Source organism: Taeniopygia guttata, chromosome 5, assembly GCF_048771995.1.
Source record: "Taeniopygia guttata chromosome 5, bTaeGut7.mat, whole genome shotgun sequence".
In the NCBI taxonomy this organism is placed as follows: Eukaryota; Metazoa; Chordata; class Aves; order Passeriformes; family Estrildidae; genus Taeniopygia; species Taeniopygia guttata.
In genome coordinates, this window is record NC_133030.1 from 2,655,248 (window position 1) to 2,676,281 (window position 21,034).

At 44.8% G+C, this 21,034-nt stretch overlaps 1 protein-coding gene across 7 annotated transcripts in view; it reads right to left on the minus strand.

Annotated features, from left to right (window-relative positions):
* MPPED2 (metallophosphoesterase domain containing 2) overlaps positions 1–17,811 on the minus strand; it is a 137,232-nt gene extending 119,421 nt beyond the window's left edge. The window contains exons 1-2 of one of the 7 annotated variants that reach the window (XM_072929432.1): positions 17,065–17,385; positions 12,006–12,248 (exon numbers count right to left, since the gene is read on the minus strand). In XM_072929432.1, coding sequence (XP_072785533.1) covers positions 12,006–12,133 — 128 coding nt within the window. In that variant the 5' untranslated portion in view covers positions 12,134–12,248; positions 17,065–17,385. Of the gene's footprint in view, positions 1–12,005; positions 12,249–14,926; positions 15,667–15,768; positions 15,880–15,939; positions 16,092–17,064; positions 17,394–17,655 lie in introns of those variants that run through there. The other 6 variants (XM_072929429.1, XM_072929427.1, XM_072929428.1 and 3 more) reach the window with 6 other exon arrangements.
* Between the last annotated feature and the right edge of the window lie 3,223 nt (positions 17,812–21,034).

Here is a 21,034-nt window from a genome sequence, read left to right on the forward strand (position 1 = left end):
TAAAGAAATTTTAAATTAACAAACAAAAACCACTACAGTAAGGCAAAGGTTTTTGCTGTGCCCTGTCTGGCCACTGCTTCAAGGCTACGGCACCTGTGACAGCCCCGATTTTACTCTCTCTTCCATAGTTCTCCCAGGCAGAGCCACCCATATACCTGGCTTCTTAATTATCACTGCTTCAGGTCCAAATATTTAAGTAAACTAAGTGCAGACTGAGGCAGTTCAATAAACTTTTTCATGCTCCATTCAAATGTTTCTTCTGCAGCTTTTGGGAGGGTGTTAAAATCAGAATATTATTTTTATATATATTTTATTTTATAGCTATATATAAAAATATCAAATATTAAATTGTAGAGATAGATAATATTTTATATACATTTATATCATATAGATAATATTACTTCAGTTATACCATCAGAGAATTGACATTTAAACTCTTAAATTTCTGTCTTTGGAAAATAGAGAAGGGGAAAAACAATCTCTAGATTCTTTGAACATACCTGTCAGCACTGTCTATGCTGTATGAATGCAGAGCATGTTGTCTAGGATTAGATGACTCAGAGGACAGACAGCAGGATGCTTGATTTTTCATTCAGAGCTCATTATCTAATAACACACTAAACAAACAGAAATTCTACCCCACTGGCAGCCTTAAAAAGAAAAAAAAACCCAAAACAAAACAAAAAACACCCACAAACACCAACAAACCCCAAGAAAGAATTCTGCTTTAATTCCTATAAACAACCTCTTTGTCAGCATGACCACGCTTCCGTGCAAAAAACTACAAGGCATAAGTCTGAAAGTCCAAAATCTGAAAACCTTTTTGTTAGCAAAATAATACAACACATACAAAGACACAAAAGACAGAGTCCAACACAGCAATACTGTGATATCTGTATCACACTGCTGCACTTCATGCTAGGGCAGGAAAGTCTTTAAAACACACATGCAGGCAGTAAAATTGTGATGAAGTAAATATGGCTATAAGTGCAAGGTGTGCTAAGAATTACACTTCAGGCCAACAGCTTATCTCAGGTTATTTCTGGGTATTTGAGATCATTTATACATTTCTCAACTCCCATTTATTCTGTATTGGTCATCTCTAGTACATTCCTCCTGTATTTTATTATATAAGTGTCTGGACCCAAAGAAATGGCACTGTCTTTTTATAGATCATATAAGATATACAGATATACAGAAAATTGCCATGTCTTATTCCAATTCTTCTAAAGGACCCCATTTAATCTGAATTAATTAATTTTAAAAATCTCTACCAACTTCCTGGCCCCAGGAGTTTCAGTTCATACCTTTTAACTCTCCACTGAATGAGATGATTCCCAAGAGGTCTTTCTCAGGCTGTAGAATGACATCTGAAAAAGCTTCTGAGAGGAGCTCTCACTGAAAATAGTGACTGTATGAAATGATGGTATGAACAGACTCTCAAGGAAGCCAGGTGATCCAAAGTTAATTTTCAACCTCAATTAATATTTATCTTAACAATCTACACTGAATGCAAGGATTCTTTTCAGGAAAATAAGCTCTGTAATAATGATATCTAAAATGAATGAGAAGACAAAACAAAGTCCCCCTAAATACAGATAATTTTAATTCTTTGAGACCAGGGGTTTCCTTTCTGTCCTCACTCAAAGAAAATGAAGACTTCATTCTACATGCCAATATTCTTAAAGCAGCCTGCCTTCTCGAAGGCATAGAAGCAGTGGTGACAGATAACCAACAAGAAATGAAAAGTCCATGCATTAAAAGTCTGTGTTTTGTGCCAGGTTCTGAGAGGAGCAGCCTGTGTGATCCTTCCATTAAGGCAGCAGCACATGCAGAGCAGCTGAGCAGAACACCACCAAAGGTCACAGTGGAGATAAAAAAAGGGGGGGAAAAAATCATATACCACCCCCAGCATTACCATCAGCATTTTAATTCTCTGAGGGGGTCTGAAATTCCTACTACAGCATTTGTTCTGTGCAGTCTCATTATGCATTTGTAGGAGAAACACTGCCTTCAGAACTTGATACAAACATTTTTATTAGCCTCCAAAACATCTAACAAGTCACAATATGAATCATAACTCTCTCTCAAAAGCCCTAAGAGGGTACATAGGTGGAAACTTTCAAGGTACAGAATAGTATCGAGAGCAGAACAAAATTAATTGTTCTTGCAAACATCCCTGTTTAACAAACAAGATGATAAAAAAAAATTGAACTAATGTCAAAAGAGTACGCACACATTGTAAATCTCTTTTTTTCCCATATAATATTGTGTATTTATTTAGTTTGAATTTTTTCACTGCTTTGCACCCAGAGGAAAAGTGAATGCCTGGATGACTTTAAATTTACAAAATAAACACACCACAAAGACAAAATTTCCCTCTTCCTTAATATCTGTTAATTATCATAATCCTATATGCACACTGCTAACAACCAGAGAAAATAACTCCTTGACAGAATTGTTGCTTAAAATTGAGGGAGCCACTTAATCTGGTATTTTTAAGTGGCAGGTCCTGTCCCAGGGGAAGCAGTAATGATGTCACTAATCACTGCATTTCACAAGTATAGGACAAGGCCTCTGTTTTTATTATTTATTATTACTTTATTCTATAATATTTATTTTGTTATTAATATTATTAAATATGCTGGATGACATGAAATTTCAATTCTGAACATAATTTTCCCCCAAACTACTACTTCACCATTCACAGGAGAGCAAAGAACCCATTGTTAATGCTCACTGCTAGCCAAGAGTGGCTTTAAGAAACGAGGAAGCCCGGAGTAATTAAAAAGTAATGACTTTTTTCCTTTGTGCTCCTTATATGAAAGGAGCAGGAGGAGGAAAGATATACTGGACTAGCATCTTTTCCTTCCCATCAACTGATGGAATGGCCAAACATTCAGCAGCAATGTGCTGACCTTCATGCTCGCAGCCACTACCCCCAATCCCTCATCCCAGGGAAATGGGAAGCGTGGTAAATAGCAAGTTTGCTGCCTTCCAGATCCATCAGATCCAGCCCCTGTATCACACACTCCCTCCCCCTGCCCCTCTCTCCATCTGCTGCCCTCCTGGGAAAGGACAGCTCCCCTTAATGGCTGTGTGCTTTTAAGTCTAATGTGCTGGATTTAAGTTAATGCCCGCTACACTAAGTGGAGGCTCTGCTGCAAGGAAGCCTCTGGTGCTGGTTTTTTCCCTGTCAACATCCAGCAGAATCTCTGCAGCCCTGATGTCAGCCAGGGTGCAAGGAAGAGAGGGTCTGGGAATATGAAATCCATGACAAAAACAAACCTTGAAAGACACTACACTGCACAGTAATTTAAATAATCCTTCAGTAAAAACAGGAGACAGGATTTTATTTGTCACTCCCCTCCACATAATGATTTAGATGTAGAAATTTAAATTTAGAAATGTATATACCCACTATAAAATAGGGCATATAAAGATAAGGGCAAGCATCTTTCTGCCAGTGGAGAGCACAGGTGAACTCTCTGTTCGCAGAAATACAACGGGCCTGATCCATCAGCTATGAAGAGGACAACTGTATTTGGGGATTATGAATTATGGAATGTGACCTGCTCTCCAGCCATCCTCTGGCCCACCCTGAGAGCTTCAGCACTGCTTATCCCCAGCACTGTGACAGCCAGCAGCAGCACATCTGCAGGACACGTACAGCTCCTGTGCTGGGAACAACCTCCAGGTTTATCGAGGTTATGACCAAGCTTTATGGCCAACTCTTCAGGAGATAAATAAAATTACTGCAACACCAGGTACCTAAACTTTATTGTTTGGAACTCAAACTTGCTGTTTTTTCTCCAACCACTTGGTACTGCTCCAAGAACGTTACTGGGGGTAAGATTATCCTACCCTAACTTTTTGTTTGAAAAAGGCAGCAAAACAAAATCCATTAAATGGAGTCTAGTCTCATATACCACAAGACAGAATTGGTTTGACTTCAGTGATTTAAAGGCACATATGTTTGCTGTTTTATGAGACCTTAACTTGCTGGGTTTTTGTTTTTTTTTTAATATCTTTAGCAATTAATATAACTGGTTTATATTGTGGTGAACCTGGCAGTGCTAGATTAATGGCCGGAGTTGATAATCCAGCCTAAACTAATCCATAATTCAGTCACAACTTCCTCCTAATTAAAAACAACCACACAAAACCAAAACCTAAAAACAAACAAAACTTAAGCTACAACACACTGCCTAAAACCCACAACCTTCACAGCCCACACTAAAACTGAAAGTAAATGGGTAAGACTTGAACTTCCAAATCCCAGCAAGCAAGTTGTTTCACTGTTCTGAAAGAGCTGCCCTGAAGTCTGTGCATGCCCGTGTGCATGCAGCCTCCTCTGCACTGCTCTGATGTTCACTGACATCACAGAGAGGAGCTGAGAGCTGCTCTCAGACCCCCTCCTCAAGCCCATCAAGCTGCAGCTGCACGTGCCAAGCATGATTCAAACCACTGGAAACAAGAAGTCATTGCTCCAAGGACCAAAACTCACAGCTTGCTGGAAAATCCACTCCCAGGGACATGGGAAAACCTGGTGTGAATTATGAATGGGATGATTTTCCCATGCAGGACAGGGGGGAACTTCCTACCCAGCAGGTAATGCCAGCACCAGGCTGGGCTCTGCCTTCCCAGCAGCAACTTGACAAGCTCACTGCTCAGAGATGCCTTAGAGACACCCAGAGATGTTTTAAAGGCATGTCCCTGCCCTGCTGTACTTCTGCTGTGCCTAAAAGCATTTATTTTCTCAAGTTACATCATAGCATATCACAGAATTTAAAAGCAAGCTGTTCCTTTGACAGGGAGACATGCTAGCCCTCCATTTCTGAATTTTTCCATGATGTTAGGCAACTGACTCCAAAATTCAGCCACCCCTGGGACCTCAAGATCAGAAATGTAAACACAAAGAATTACCATGCCAATACTGAGTACAAAAACATCAATATCCACGACCAACTCTTGATCACTTCTGAAATAAACTTCTTGCACCACTAAACTTCTTGCATCAAACATAACCAATATAAATAATTTAACACATAACATAGGCATTAAATTCACATTGTTTACAGAGCTTTCCTTTCACTTATTTGTCCAACAAAAAAATTCTAGCAAGGGTTTGCAAAAGAAAAAGAGTGAGATGTGTGATAGGTGACTGCAGCACTTGCCCTGAAATAGCCATGTGGCACAGCAAAGGGAACAGGCTCCCTCACCACTGCTGCCAGGGAGGACCAGCCTCATCCTGCTGCTAGGAGAAAACCAAAAACTCTCCAGTGGGATTTGCAGTGAGGGGCTTGCAAACTTAGTTTTTAACTCTCTGTTCAGAAATCTACGCCCTAGAAGCTGTTTCACAGGACAGATTGCATCTCACCCTTCTAGCACTAAAGAAAAGCAAGAACCTGCTCCAATTCTGCAAGAATTCTGCAAGAATTCCACAACAATACCCCTCCTGCCCTGGTATTTTTAAAAAAAGAAAGTCACACGTTTCCAGTGACAGCACAACATCCTGATTGAAATGCATATACATGTTTTTTGTCAAGCTACTTCACAGCAAAGAAGTGAAATGGGTGAGCACAAGGTACTGCAGCAAGAGCCCCTGCTGCACAGGCATTCCTGGCCAGATCCCATCATACATCTCCCAAAAGGTAAGAATATATTTGTGTGCTGTACATACACGTGGAAGTGCAACTCAGCTGTGTCTCAGTACGCCTGAACACCAAATGAACCCTACAGTCAACACCAGAGTCACATCAGGTAATGCAAATTTCCTTTTACAGTGCTCAGCTACTGAGTTGGGCCTTGGAGATAAAAGTTTGTGACCTGGAGGCTTCTCTGCACCATTAATACAGCATAAATACATGCACACACAAAACTTCTCTTTCCTCCCTCTCAGGGTTTACCAACAGCAGCCAGACTGACTCCACGAGGTGTTTTAACAGCTCATTTTCATCAATGAAAATCTTAATCAGTCTTATTTCTGCACCAAAGGTGAAAAAAATCTCCCCTTCCTTCTCTCCCTGCCCACAGGAGGATCCAGGAGCACACACCTCATGGCAGCTATTTCAGCAGAAACAGCTTGTTTGCTGGGATTTGGAAATTCAAGTCTTACCCATTTATTTTCAGTTTTGATGTGGGCCACGGAGGTTGCAATTTTTAGGTGGCGTATTGTAGCTTAAGGCTTGTGTTACTGTGTGGTTGTTTTTAATGAGGAGGAAGCTGTGACTGAATTATGGATTTGTTTAGGCTGGATTATCAACTCCAACCATTAATCTAGCACTGCCAGGTCCACCACAATATAAACCAGTTATGATAATTGCTAAAGATATTAAAAAAAAAAAAAAAAAAAATCCAGCAAGTTAAGATCACACTGGCTGCCCCTGTGACCCTCTGCTGGTGAGGCTACACTAAGAGAGAGATCACTGCAAGTAGCTCATTGGAATAAACAAAACAAAACCAAAAAACAAAAAACCCACCCCACTACAAGGAGATGCGTCCCCTGGACTGATATTACTCCTTTTTACAATGACAAAAAGAAAGGTCAGAAATTTAATCAAATTTTTAAGAGTGCTTATCATACGATGACTGCACTGTATAAACTCAATACAAGGGGCCTAAATTTGAATTTTAATTACAAAACTGAGCCTTACACCACCACTGTATGAACACTTCCAGTATGCTCCACACTCCAGCATCCCAAATAAGTGTCTCTTCTTTAAAAAGTAATTCCCACTTTACACCTAAAATTTAAGTTTAGAACTTAGGCGCTGCTTACATTTTTTGCACGAGTAACTTTGAACAGTGTACAATCAGTGAGATGGTAAAGATCTCTCACACAGACATGCACAGGCACTAGTAACAGAGTTTTTTTAATGACAAGGGAGCAGGCAGGGAGACTAAACCTGCACCAAGGTGAGATGATCATGAGCCCTGACCCCAGGAAAAAAGTCCCTGGTTTAAGTGCACTCATTCCACAACCAGAGCTTAAATGTCACTTGATTGTTTCAGAGAGTATTTATTATATATTTATAATAGGCAATATTTAATAATATTAAATATTATAATAAATATATATTATAAATGTGTTTTATATTTATTTATTTAATAATAAATATCTGTTTGTTTTTTATTTATTTATTTGGAAAAATAAGTAGTGAAAAGAAACCTGAATGGTTACAAGCTGTGCATGCTTTTGTAAAAATAAAGAAAAGGAGTGTAACTAATTGCCAGAGCAGCAATTTCCAGCAAAACTACTAGCAGCAGCTGAAACAGCCTGGCCAGTCACACAGCTGACTGCTGTAAGACTGAATCTCTTTTTCTCTCAACCAATAACATTACGTGTACCAGCTCCACTTTTCTCTAAATGTCAAGTGAGTTCATATTTTGCTAACGCCAACTCTTTTCCCCTCCCGCTGAATATCACACACCTTACACGAAACAAAAACGGGGAATGCTGCAAATCAAATGCATCATTTCTCTCTAATCTCAGGGGGAGTTTATAAAGCCCATTAAATGCAGAATGGTTTCCCCAAGAAAAGGGAAAAAAAAAACAAAAACAGATCAAGATCCTCTCTGTTGAGGTTAGCAGTCTAATAACATCTCTAGCTTCTAACAATGTCAGGTTTCATCACAGCTGAAAGTTTTTTCTTCTATGATCAAACAGCTGTGCTTTTATTTTTTTATTATTATTATATTCTGATTTTAAACCAAAATTTTTAACAAAATTTCTGATTTTGAGAAGTTGCAGTATTTAAGTTAAAAATTATTTTAAATTCTGTCACTGTACCCTCTTTGATGTTTCAGATTTTATATATATGTATTTACATACAGACACTTATGTACTTTATTCAACCAGACACATATTTCTACCAATATAAAACTGTGCTTATACTCTTTGTTTTAAAAGAAAAACATTCACATGAGGGATTGCTCTAGTACAGAAAAGGCAGTAAAATTATATAGTTACAGATTGAAAAATGTATCTCCAGGTATGAATAAACTTATTTAGAGGACTTTTGCTCTGGCACAGGAACCTCTTTATTACTCCCCTACTATTGAATTTATTCCATATCAAAGTGTTAACATGCATTCAAACTACCCTAAAAAGAAGCCACCACTCCTCCAAAAGGCTCAGCCTGCAGCTATTTTATCTTCACAAAACTCCCTCATTCTCACCAGACAGGCCTGCCAAAGGGGCATTTTCCATAATACATACAGGTTTATTTCACTCTTCTCTTATCTTTTTTTTTTTTTTTTCTTTTTTTTCCTCTGCAAGTAAATGGGGTGTTGTACCTAAACAGGAAGATTTTTCTGTCTGGTTAAAAACTAAGGAAGTAGTTTTTCATTTGAATTTATCCCCAGGCTCTATCCCACTGCTGCTCACTGGTATGGTTGGAACCACTGCTAGCAGGCTGATATAGAATATTTTAAAAGTCTAAACAAGCTTAAAAGCTGGTTTGGTTTAAAAATAAATAAACAAACATCCAAAAAAACCTCAAACACACTCTTATACACCTAAAGAGCACTTCCCTCTTTAAATCACAATTCTTGCCAAAAAATTTCGAAGTAGGAAAACGCACAAAAGAACAGTAATCAACATGAAGCACAGAGAAGCATATTACAGTTATTGTAATATTAATAACCATAATACTATAGTTATTTATTATTTTGCAGATGCCCTTGAAAGCAGGGAACTAAGATGATGCTGTTAATTAAAACTAACTGAAAGTAAACACTAATTGGACAAAGCATTCAAATACAAACACTTTGTAACAGTCAGAGAGTAACTGAAACCTGTGGGTGGGAGCATCACTTCAAGATAGCAAAATAATATTTAAGATTACATCCCTTTATGCAAAACAATTGTGCAGCAAAAATTGCCTTTAGAATACCTGTTCAAACACTAATTAGGAGAGAAACACAATTAAATTAAATGAAATGGTTGGACAAACTGATTCAGAAGCTGTACTGACAAAGCTGCTGTTGCTGCCAGCCCAAGCAAAGGGAGCTGTAATAAATACTCTGCTGTTAACTGACACTATGCTTAAACAAATTGACTAAGGAGTATAAAAAATACATATAAAGATAAGAGAACTCTATCCCAGCTGATTGAACTACATGAAAGGCACAAAATGAAAGTGTGAGAAGCAGCCCAGGACATGTGAACTGGCAAAGCAGTGCCAGTAGTGCCTTACAGGAGGTAATGCTGGTAATATTCCATGGACTCTGCTCTCTGTGAAATCAGAGTTAGGCCCAAAGGATACAGGACCTTGTAAATGGCTCAGTGGGGGCCAAGAAGCCAGTTCTCACCTTTGCACACGAAGATGCACAACCACAGAGAAATTACTTCTAAAAGCAGTATTTCCTTTAGCAAAGAAAACTGTCCTCAAGCAGCACCCAGCTCCTGATTTATGGCATGCAGCAGGTCCTGCAGCAATAGATTGCTCTGCTGTTCACATACATGTCACAAAACTCAGCTCCCATGTTGCTTCACTCATTTCTCTTCATCCCACGATTTTTAAAATAAATTTTTCACCAGAGAATAAAGTCTCTTCAAACTCCCTCTTAGGGAAAAAAACAACCAACCAACCAACAAGAAACCAACAAACCACACACATGCATTACTCTAAAAGACAGCAACAAAGAAAAGCAGACTGTAAAACCAAATCAAATCAATCCTGGCAGCTGCAGCAATGTAGCACTAACAGAGCCAGAACAGGGTACAAAGATCATGGTTTCTTTGTTAATACTGCTTTTACCAATTTTCTGTTAAGATTTCTCACTTGATGACAACCTCTTTCAGATGAACACACAAAACTTCCACTACAATACATTAAAAAGACAAAGAGTCCATCTGAAGCTACCACACAATCCAGTCTCTCCTCCCCAGCAACAACTCTGCTGTTCCTACATCACACAAACCCTCAGCACACTCAGATCTCCTCTTCCTTGCTTTCCTCTGCCCACCTGGTAGGAGCCCCTCTTTTCTTTCTCAACAGGTTTTGTAAAATCTGCCATTTGCTACCCAGACCTATGAACTCACCTCCTGCTCTGGAACATTTCTGTCTGCTTCCACTGTGGATCTGAGACCAATTCGTTGCCAGTTTTTGCAAATTCTGATCTCCCTTTCATGCGCCACACCTTCTGCCAAACCCAGATTTCTGATTTTAAGAAAGTTGCAGTATTTAAGTTTAAGATTATTTAAAATTCTGTCACTGTACCGCACTTTGAAGTTTCGGTGTTTATTTCAACTACACAGTTTTTCCAAGCAAGTATCTTTCAAGACATTCATCAAGTTAGTATCATTTTATACTATCCCTTAGAGGAGTGCCTGTATGTTTGTGAGGTTTTTAAACAAAGCATGAACAATTTTTACAGCGTTGAACACCACACTTAGTCCTAAATTCAGCTCCCACTGACGTCAATGTCAATAGGACGAGGTTCTTTAAAACTGCCTTCTGATTTTCTTTTGTTTGCTTTGATTCATTCTCTAAATTTAAAGATTTGTATTTAATGTCAGTCAGGAGCACAGCCTGGAGTGCAAAACACGCAACAGGAGTTTGCTGGCAAAAGGTCTAAAAAGTGAATCGAGACATGGAAATGTTTCTAAAATCAAAGTTATATCACCGCAGTACTAATAAATCAAATGTAATTAATGGAAAGTTTTCCACCTTGAAAAGTGAATGCCCGACAGACACTCAGCATCCTTCCTAAAGTTGCCTTTAGGAACATTGTAACCACAAGAAATCCTATTAGAAGGTGCTGAACTCCTACATTGTGACTCTTCCGGCAGGCTTCTACATAACAAAAATGCAATGAAGTACCATACAACTTTCCCCCCTTATTATGCAAAATCCTTATCAAATTCAATAGTGTGACATGGTTCAAAATCCTGCCTAACAATGGCTCGCAGGATGTCCAGGGATGTCGGCTTTGTTTTAGTTTCACGTGCTTTTCAGTCTATTAATGCTAAAAGAAAAAGAACCTTCACATAAATAACCGATAAAGATCAAACCCCGCTAAACAATGGGAAGGAAATTCAGAGTTGGAGCTGGTGCTGTGCTGAGCAAGCAGCCCATTGTGCCACCAGGGCGCCAGAGCAGCCAGGAACACGGAGGTGAGGCCAGCAGGAACCTGCAGCTGCCCACCAGGCAGGGCTGGTGCTGCAGGGAGGCGCTGGGAGGGCTCGCAGCCCCTCGGAGGGGCAGCCCCGGCTCCTTTGGCTCCTTTGGCCCCTTTGTGCGGCAGGTCCCGCGCGGAATGCGGAATTCGGCACACGTTCCGCTCCAACCAGGAGGACAAAGGATGCTCTGATGGTGGGGGGGACAATTAGTCCCAATTAGGCCTATTTCGCAGCTGAGTGTAAGCGCTGGGGGAAGGGAGCTTAAATCTTAAAGCAATGGGTCCCTCAGGCGAGGGAAAGCCAGAGCAGTGAAGTGACAAGCTTGAGAGCACGGCGAGTCCCACCGAGGTGGTGGCACCCATCGAGCCCCACCATCCCACTGAGGTGGTGGCACCAAGAAGTCCCACCAAAGTGGTGGCACCCATCGAGCCCCACCATCCCACCGAGGTGGTGGCACCAAGTCCCACCGAGGTGGTGGCACCCATCGAGCTCCACCATCCCACTGAGATTATGGCACCAAGTCCCACCGAGGTGATGCCACCCATTGAGCCCCACCATCCCATTGAGATGGTGGCACCGAGTCCCACCAAGGTGATGGCACCCATTGAGCCCCACCATCCCACCAAGATGATGGCACCGAGTCCCACTGAGATGATGGCACCGAGTCCCACCGAGATGGTGGCACCAAGCGCCTCCATCCAGAAGAGGACGGAGCCCGGCCCCTCACCCCTCGGACACACCGGGTCCAAAAGCTGCTAACCATTCTGCCTTTTCGATCCCATGGCTAACTAAGCCAATTTCCCAGTTTGGCAGCCTCTCCCCGAGCAGCAGTCCCGGTGTCAGGCACACAGCAGGCACACAGGCAGGGAATACTCACATATGCACGTGGGGAGGCTGGAAGCGGCTCTGGTTGATGTTGTAGTGTGTGAACGCCTGCGTTGGGTTGGAGCTGTACTCATCCACCGTTATGGTAACTTTGCCTTGTGAAGGAATTCCATGAGCCATCCTTCCTCCTTATGGACATGAGCAGCTCACAGCTTCCCAAGGCCAGGGGCAGGGCAGGGCATTGTGGTCCGGGCAGATCCTGACTCCCAGCAGCTCCGCATCAACTCCGTGACCTCTGCCAGGAGAGACAGACAGCACACGCTGCTGTAAGCCATGAGATGTAAACACACCCCGACCCAGTGCTCTACACTCTCCTGACATCCATTCAGATTTGAGATCTATTCAGATTTGAGATCTTTTTCTATATTCCCGATGTACCCATCACCCCTCTCCACACTTTTTTTTTTAAATTACCTCATCATCCAGCTCCATCATCATCAGACACATCCAAAGGATGAATGCTTAAAGTAAGGCTTTATCTTCAGGGGGTGGGGGAAGGGGGAATAACATATCTGTGTTGAAAGCGCCACTTAAATACTCCTCATTTCATATCCTCGATTTTAAATAACATCTTGCGTTTAATTGCAACCACGAAAACTCACAAGTGGAGCCAGCTTCCTGAAGGACAGAGGACTTTCCACAAACCCGCACACTTGTTTTCAAGCCGCTGCTGTAGCTTTAGAGCACTAACAACTGAGAAACTTGCAAGAAACCGATGTAGAGAACACTTTACAATTGCACAGCAAAAGGCACACCCAAATACCTTTGAATCGAGGCGTTTATGTGCCCAGAGGAAGGCGAGTATCTAGGCAATGTTAACAAAATATCCACATTATAGCTCACTAGCACTGAAACTGGTTTGGATTCACTGTCAGCAGACAGCAATGATTTATCTAATTAAAGCGCGATTTTATGCATGTTTCTGCATAAGGTGAAAGAAAAAGGCTCTTCCCTCTCTCTGCATCCCTGTCTGGCTTCTTCAGAGTGCTCTTAAACACATTTTGCGTTAGGCCTGGGTGTGTGCTGTGGTACCAGCACAGCCCAAGAGCCAGAACCTCCCAAACACGCTCAGCTGAGCTTCCTGGGCAAAACCCGGGCTCCGGTGTCTCCGGTCAATATCCTGAGCATCGGGAATTGATCAGCTGATGGTCGAAGGATACTTTCAAGATGAGCCACTCTGTAAAAGCCCCGTTTATGAGGCAGATCCTCAGCTGGGACTAGCTGCAAGGACTTGCATGAAATCACCACTCTCGGAACCCACTGAAATTCCTCCCTTTAGCTGCCACATGCAAGAGCGGACTTTTCCTATCTGGAGTGCATTTCACAAAAGTAAATCCTTGCTTACTGAGAAGACAAAGAGATGGGAAAGAGAAGAGAATTACTTGAGCCCTGAGCACCAAACCAAGCAATATTTTTCCAGTGCAATTTCCCTGGGCTTCTCTAGCTCCCAGATAGAAATGTGCTTGCCATGTGTAACACTGAGCATTTGAAATCTTTGATTTGTATTCCAAATATATTTTTAATACAAAGAGTAATTTCCAGTTTGGCACGAGGCACGATGAAAACGCTCTGCAAATGGCAGATGGCCTGCTATAGGCCATTTATTTTACTATTTTACCACCTCAGGCCTATGTAGGCTTCCATATGTTGGTTGGGTTAAGACATCCCGCAACCTTCATTCTAGCAACTGGATTCTATCCTTCGTCTTCTTTAGTATTGGAAGAAAAAAAGTAAAAAATTAAAAGGAAAAAAAAAAATGAAGATGAAATTAAAAGTTAAAGCGTGGATTTCAAAACTGTCACTGGAGATGGTAGAGCATTGTAACTGTGGTTACAGCCTGGTCCTCCCCTGTGAGACCTCATGGACCCCTCTCATGACAACAAGGTTTCAGCAGCAAAAATCAGCAGGGGTGAGCTTTGCTGGAACACATCTTTACTGTGCTAGATGCGATGTAAGATGCTACAAGAACTGTAGTGGTTACCACACCAAGTTTGCACCTGTTTCCCGAATTTCCTTTACAATTATATTTTAGTGTTATTTTGCATAACAGTAAAACACAACACCTGCTTCAAACTGCAGTCCTGTTTCAAGTGCTGCAGTTCTTTTGAGATAGAAACTAAGAAGAGTGCACAACGCAGAGCAGCATAATTGCCCTGTACTGAGAAGTAAATACAAATGAAAACATCTTCATGCCAGAGAAATGACTGTCATTAACAAGACAGGCCATCAGAGCTCCCAGGAAAAAAAAAAAAAAAACAATAAGGAGTTTTTATTTTACACTGCAAGAACTTTGGAGCCTTCCTACATTAAGAAGTAGTGGGAAAATTACACATAAAATGTTGGTTTTTTCTGCAATTAAAAGCAACAATATAAAAAAATGCATTAAACCAACAACAAAAAATATGCTTGGACTATCAGAAAAGCTAAATGACACTGTTTTCAGCAACCCAGCATAAGAAAGGTCAGAACATTAAATTTCATATTATAGTTCATTCATGGAAGAAAAATCTAATTTGTTCATGAGAATGGATTACACATAAAGATAATAGGCATTTTTTACACTGTTTGTTGCAGTCCAGAAAGAAATTACAACTAACTGGCATAAAACAAATGACAAGAGGACACTGAGATAGCTGTACGAAATACTTTTAAGTTGACTTGCAGTAAGATTATAAGTGTATAAGCTGCAATTGCTTCCCATTGTTCTAATCTTTAATCTTAAAAATAAATCTGTACTTAAACTGAGACAAAGCTGAACAAAGCATCCTTTTAAAATGAAATTCAACAACAAATGCCAGACTGGGGGTAAAAAAAATGATAATTTGAAGCTGGCTTCTGTGTCAATTCTCTTAATTTCCATTTAATACTCCACAGAGTACAACAGCTCAACTATCAGAAGTATCTAATTATTACCTTCTTTACTGGGAACGTCTCTGAAGAAAATAGAAGAAAGAAGCTGAACACTTCAAAACTTTAAAACAAACGTATCTTAGGCCCATGATTAAAGAAAAAGAAATTAAAAGAGACTTCTTCGAATCGCTACCATTCTTCTTTCTCCAACTATGAGCACTATTTGAAGGTTACTCACAGAAGATGAGTGCAAAAACATAAAAGTTGGATTATTTTCCCATCTATCAAGTAAAACAACGCGTAGTGTCTTCCACACCTTCCGAGGCAGTTTTAAGTAAGAATGCCTATATTAAAACCCCAAATAACGCTTTTTCAGCATGTTGCCTTTTCCCAGATACAGGCTGTTATCCTTCTCCAGCGTGTATTTGTAGCGGCAGCAAGACAGGAGATGTGCCGTTGTACGCATCTGCCCGGTGTTACAGGTACAACCCGGAGCTTTTTCGGAACAGGGCTGACCCAAACGTGGGTGCAGCTATTTGCAAAGCGGTACACTGCCGCCCCGTCAAAAACCTGCCACGAAATCTGCACGGCTAAGTCAATTTCCATGCAGCGTTACATCGCACGGCCAGCCGCTCACACGAGCTCTGCCCATGCACACGAAGGCACGCGAAAACCCATTTCCCCAAATAAAATATCTACGCCTTGCTCATCTGAATTTCAAACATTCGCCTCTAGCTGGGCCCGGGCTGCAGCAGCAACGCCGAGAGGCAGGAGCCGGGAAGGGTTAAGCCCGTGTCAACACCTCCCGGTGATCCGTGCGCTCTGCCGGCGCTGCTGCACCGCCAGGCACGCTGCGCCCGCCCGGGGCCGCGCTCGGCCCGAGCCCCGGAGCCCCCGGCACTCACGGTGCGCTCCGGCCCCGCGGGACTCCGCGCTCCCCGAGATGCTGCGCTGCACTTGGCGGACAACTCCGCGCTCCAGCTACCCACCGAGCCCGGCGGAGGCAGCGGGGGCGGCCGGACCCCGACTCTCCGCCGCCCCGCCCCGTCCCGTCCCCCCGCCCCGACCCCCGGTACCTGGGCTCCGGCCGCTCCCCGCCTCCGCCCGCCGCCGGCTGCCGGGCCGCCCCGGCCGCGGCCCCGCGGGGCGCCGGGCTCGCCCCGCGGTGATTGATGGCTCCGGGTGGCCAATGGCTCCGGCGCGGCCCCGTCCCGGCGTGTGCCGCAGCCCCCGCCCCGCGCCCCCTGCCCTGCCCCCGCCCCGCGGCACCGGGGGGCATTTCTGCCCCGTCTGCGCCGTACGTGCCGCGCCGCACAAAGTTCGCATCGCCCCCGTCCCCGCCGTGCCACGGACCGAAAGGGCTGGGGGGGAGGATGCTCGGCTCGGGGGAGGGATGCGATGAACTCCACAGCAGCCGCGGGCGAGCGCGGCGGGGACGGGCGGGCGTGTGATGCCCGCCGCTTTTTATTGTGGCGGGGCCGACCCCCGCACCGCGCCCGCGACCCCTCCAAGGGCTCCAAGTGTCTGAGGCCTCCGGGATGAGGGTTTCAAAGCGGCTTCTCTGCCGGCGAAAGGGCGAGGGGCAACTCCGCCGGGCAACGCCGAGCCAACCCGCCTTTCCCTCCTTACTTTTGCGGCGTGTCCCCCCCTCGCCTCCCCCCATCCCCGGCTCCCTCCGCGCCCGCCGGGCTGCTCGGCGCTGCGCCCGCCGGCTGCCGCCCGCCCGCCCGCCCGCTGGCCTCAGCCAGCACAATGCTCCCGGCCTACCCTCCCGGCCCCGCCGCTGCAACCCGGCCCCGACCCCGCGCCGGCCCCGCAAGCCGGCCCCGCGCCGCCGCCGCCCCTTCGCCCGGCCGAGCTGCGGCGGAGGGCAGCGGGGGCACGGCCTGGGCAGCGGAGCAGGGCAGGGCAGCCTCGCTCAGCGCCGCCGGCACCGCCGCCTCGGCTGCGGGGAAGCGCCGCTGCCGCCGCACCGACACGACCCGACCCGACCCGGCGGGCTCGGGCGGTCACGGCGGGGGCGCGGGCGGCCGCGTTCACGCTCAGCATTGTTCGCGGGAGGCTGGACCGGCGCCGCCGCCGGAGCTGCCGCCCGCCCCCCTCCGCTGTCGCCCATGACACGGCACCTCTAACCCGCCGCTTTGTGCTCCGCTGCCCCCGCCGTGCCCCCCTGCTCCCGACACCGGCCCGGGGCCGCTCACCTTCCCTCCGCAGGCTGCCGCTGCGGGCGGGTCGGGGATGCCTTCAGCGCGGGCAGCGGGGCCGCTCCATGGGGCTGCGGGGGCGCGGCCGGGGCAGAGCCTGCGCCCGACCCCGCGGCGGCGCCCGGCGGCGGCGGCCCTGGCTCCGGCTGGGCTCCGGCTGCGGGAGCGGCTGCGGTGCAGTGAGCGGGGCTGCCACTGGGGTCAGGGAGCAGGCACCAGGAAACACGGCGGCCACGGCGCTGCTCGCACACGCACACACACACACAGACACACACACACACAGACACGCACGGCTCCTCCCGCTGCCTCACACTTCACCCCCCCGGGCAGGGAGGGAGCGAGCGAGCGAGCGCCGCTGCATTTCCCAGTGCGGCACAGGCTCCCCACGCCGAGGCGGCTGGAGCACGGCTTCCCTGCCGGGGTCACGGCCGGAGCCCGCCGGGACCCCCTCCCCGCCAAGGGGCAGCGCCCGGACACGGCCGGCCCCGCACGCCGATCGGCTCGTCCGCTGCCCACTGAGATGGCAAAATAAATAAGTAATAACAGCAACAATTAAAATACCCAAATCCTCGGAAGAGGTTTTCGCACCTTTCGTCACTGGGTGTTGATGCGGTGCCCTGCTCCTTTGTAGGTAAGCTCACCTCAGCGACCAGAAACACCAGGGCTCGCCTTTGAGGCCGAGCATTGTCTTAAGGGAACTGGGGCTTTCCTATGGAAAAATAAAATCAGGAATGTGGCTGTTGTCTTTTTTTCTCCCTCTTTTTTCTTTCCCCCTCCCACCCCCGCCCCCCCCCCCCCCAAAAAAAAAAATCGCGGCAATTGTGTCAGCAGCCACACCAGTAACAAAGTGAGGATTAGACGCGTTTCTTCTTTTACTTTCAAGACAGAACATGGAAAGGGGATACTTCCAAAAATATATTACAATGAGGAGACAGACAGAAAGAAAGACAGAAAGCAAGACAGACAGAAAGAGCAAGCCCAAATATTTTTGAACAGTTGAGCAGACAGAAAATAAATAGCAGGCCTCTAATAGTGAGTGAGTGACCTATATATTTTAAATAAGTAATTTTGACTCTAGCCAACCTTCAGATATGCATGGCAAGAAGGCAGGTTTTTCTTTGTTGCTGAAAGCCATGAGGAGAGCCTTCTGTATTGCCAGGCAGAAATCCACTGGGATGGATTGTCCCGTTTAGAAACATCAAACTAATAAAAATCAACATGAAAGAGACTAAATGGCGTAAGACTTTTTCCCAGCTTTTTCCCTTTCACTCTGATTTTTTTACTGTTGTCCTTACGGCTTTTGAAAGAAGTGAGCACTGTGAACCACCAGAGGAAAATTCCTGTTTCAGACTAAAAGGCCCATAGATGAGTCGTCCTCCTGACCAAACCAAAGCAACACTTTCAGGGAAACTTTCCCTGGAACGGAAGCTGCACGGGTATTTTCAGCTGCCTGACTGTGACACAGCTGTAGAGCCAGCAGTCCAGCCTCCCACCCGTGTCCCTGCACTCCGGTGACAACAGGGAGCCGCTGAGCACCAGGAAACACCTTCTGCTCTGCTGTGGGTCAGCCTCCTCACCCCATCCACTTCCCAGCTGCACCAACCCTCCTGCTGGGACCGGACAGGGAGCCAGGTGAGAACAGAGGGAGAGCAGGAGAGCTCTCTGCTGACACGGACAGGAGGTGATGGGGGGCAGGTCTGACCCTGAACCTGCTGCATCCCTTCTCCACAGTCACAGCATCTTGTCCCTCCTAGCACAGAGACACAGGGAAGAAGCCTGGGTAGGATTGGGCTGGGAATTAGAAAGCTCACAGACCTCTTCTCTGGTAGCTGGTGAGAGATCAGACATTTCCCTGGCACTGAGGTGAGCATTTACCTGCCTCACTAGCCCTGACACACAGCAAGCCCTGTGGCCTCAAAGTTCCTGGTATCTGGGTTTTGCTTGTATGAATCCAGAGTGGGACCTGCTTCTAAGCTCACACTTTTTTCACAGTACTATGTGCTCAGCAACAACAGCAAGCTGTAATACAGTCATCAGGAGCATTTTTGTTCATCCATGACTTGGCAAACTCTGCAACACTTTCTGTGTTCCAACACTTTCTGTTAAGGGCACACACCAGAACTTTTCCCTTTTACAAACTTCTTGTGTTCAGTATGCTTTCCAAAGAGGCACTCACCTTAGAAATGTGATGGCCCCAGAGTTGCTCGAGGAAGGAAACAATATTTTATTTAAACTGATTAAAGGGTTTTCTGAGGGAAGGAGTGGAATCCTGCTGCTTTTCTTCTCCAATTCACAAGAGCAGCACCTAAATGCATGTACACAAAAATAAAATACCTATATTATGGCTGGAATGTATATTTGTTGACAAGAGGATTTCAGAGATAAATTCAGAAACCTAAGAAGTAAATGAGATGTTAATTTTGAGTGTCATAGGACTGATTTTTCCAGCATGGTGAAATTCAAAACAGTGAACAAACAGCTTTTCTTTACCTTAATACCTCCTATTAATGACAGTGAAAGGGTATGTTATACATGAAACTTCAGTCATGCTCAGAGTTGGCACTGGATTTTGTTTTTTCACTTGTACTAATCCAAAGTGAGTATCATCAAATGCACAGATTCAGGAGATGCATATTAAAAATTATAAAACACTATAGCATCCAGAAAAGCACTCTCATTCTTCACAATCTATTATGTCATCCTTAATACATTTCATAGGTGCCACTGCCTCCAGTTTCTGCCAAGCACAGGACAGAACTAACAACTTATAAGACACACACGGGGTATTTCAGGCATCCTGAACCACAGACACCTACCTAATTTTGCTCTTTACTTCAGGAAAAAAATTTCCTAACTATCTCTAAAGCAGTACAAGAAAACAGAATTTAAAGTCCACCTCTGAGCACTCACTCCTTAAATAATCAGATTTTTTCAAGAGATCTTTTACACAGAAAGGAATTCCAACCAAACCAAAACAAAAAACCCTTTCAAACACATGCAAACCACACATGAAGAACAAATTCAGTTTTTAAAAAGGCTCCTTCCACAAGGGCAGAAGGGGTTTTGAGGCAGACCCCAGGCTGGCCCACAGCAGTGCCATGAATGCTTGTGCTGGCACAAAGCAGTGCAGGACCAAGGCTGGCACCTCCTGAAAGAGTCAGACCAGTGTTTCACACAGCCTTTTCCTCTGGACACTGTACCAGAGGAGTTTGGGTTGTTTGTTTCACTTTCCTGGATTTTTTCTAGCCATTTTAAGACCAGAGCACCAAGGGTTCTCATTTGCACTGCAGATAATTCAGTTTTGGCCTGCAGAGACTGGGACATGCATATTTTAATTTCCTAATATATTTTAATTTTCCTGACATTTGAAGAAAGTAGAGTTTGGCCCAGTGGATGGCCACTGGTAGCAATCTTCACCAAAAGTCACTGGATTAACCATATGTCAGCACAGACCAAAAATTATCTTAACAGGTTCGTTCCCCTCATTAAAGCAGAAATTCTTCCCTAACTGTGGAACAGAAGACAACAGAAGAAAACTGCATTAGTTTAGGCTTCATGCCCCAGTGAGCCCCACAACATTCCAAATTTGCTGAATATGTTTGGATAGATTTAAAGTTCTCCATTGCTCTGTTCTTTCACTTGCAGGCCATAAGTCACAGAGCATTTGGTGTGCATGCTGGCCAACAACATGAAGAAGAGAGTATTCCTTACGAACAACAAACAAACAGAAAAAAAACCCAAAACAATTCCAATTTTGCAAGTTGTTTTTTTGTCTCCTAGGGCTTCTTAACAAGGCTTGCAGGATGGAACTAGCAGCTAGCTAATTGAATCCTAAAAGCTGAAAAAAAAACCCCAAACCTCATGGCTTTGGATTTTCATAATCTGTCCCAGTATGAATTTTTAGCAGACTTTTCCCCCTCACAAACAGGCTTATGAATTGTTCAGTGCTCCAGCAAATACTTCAGAA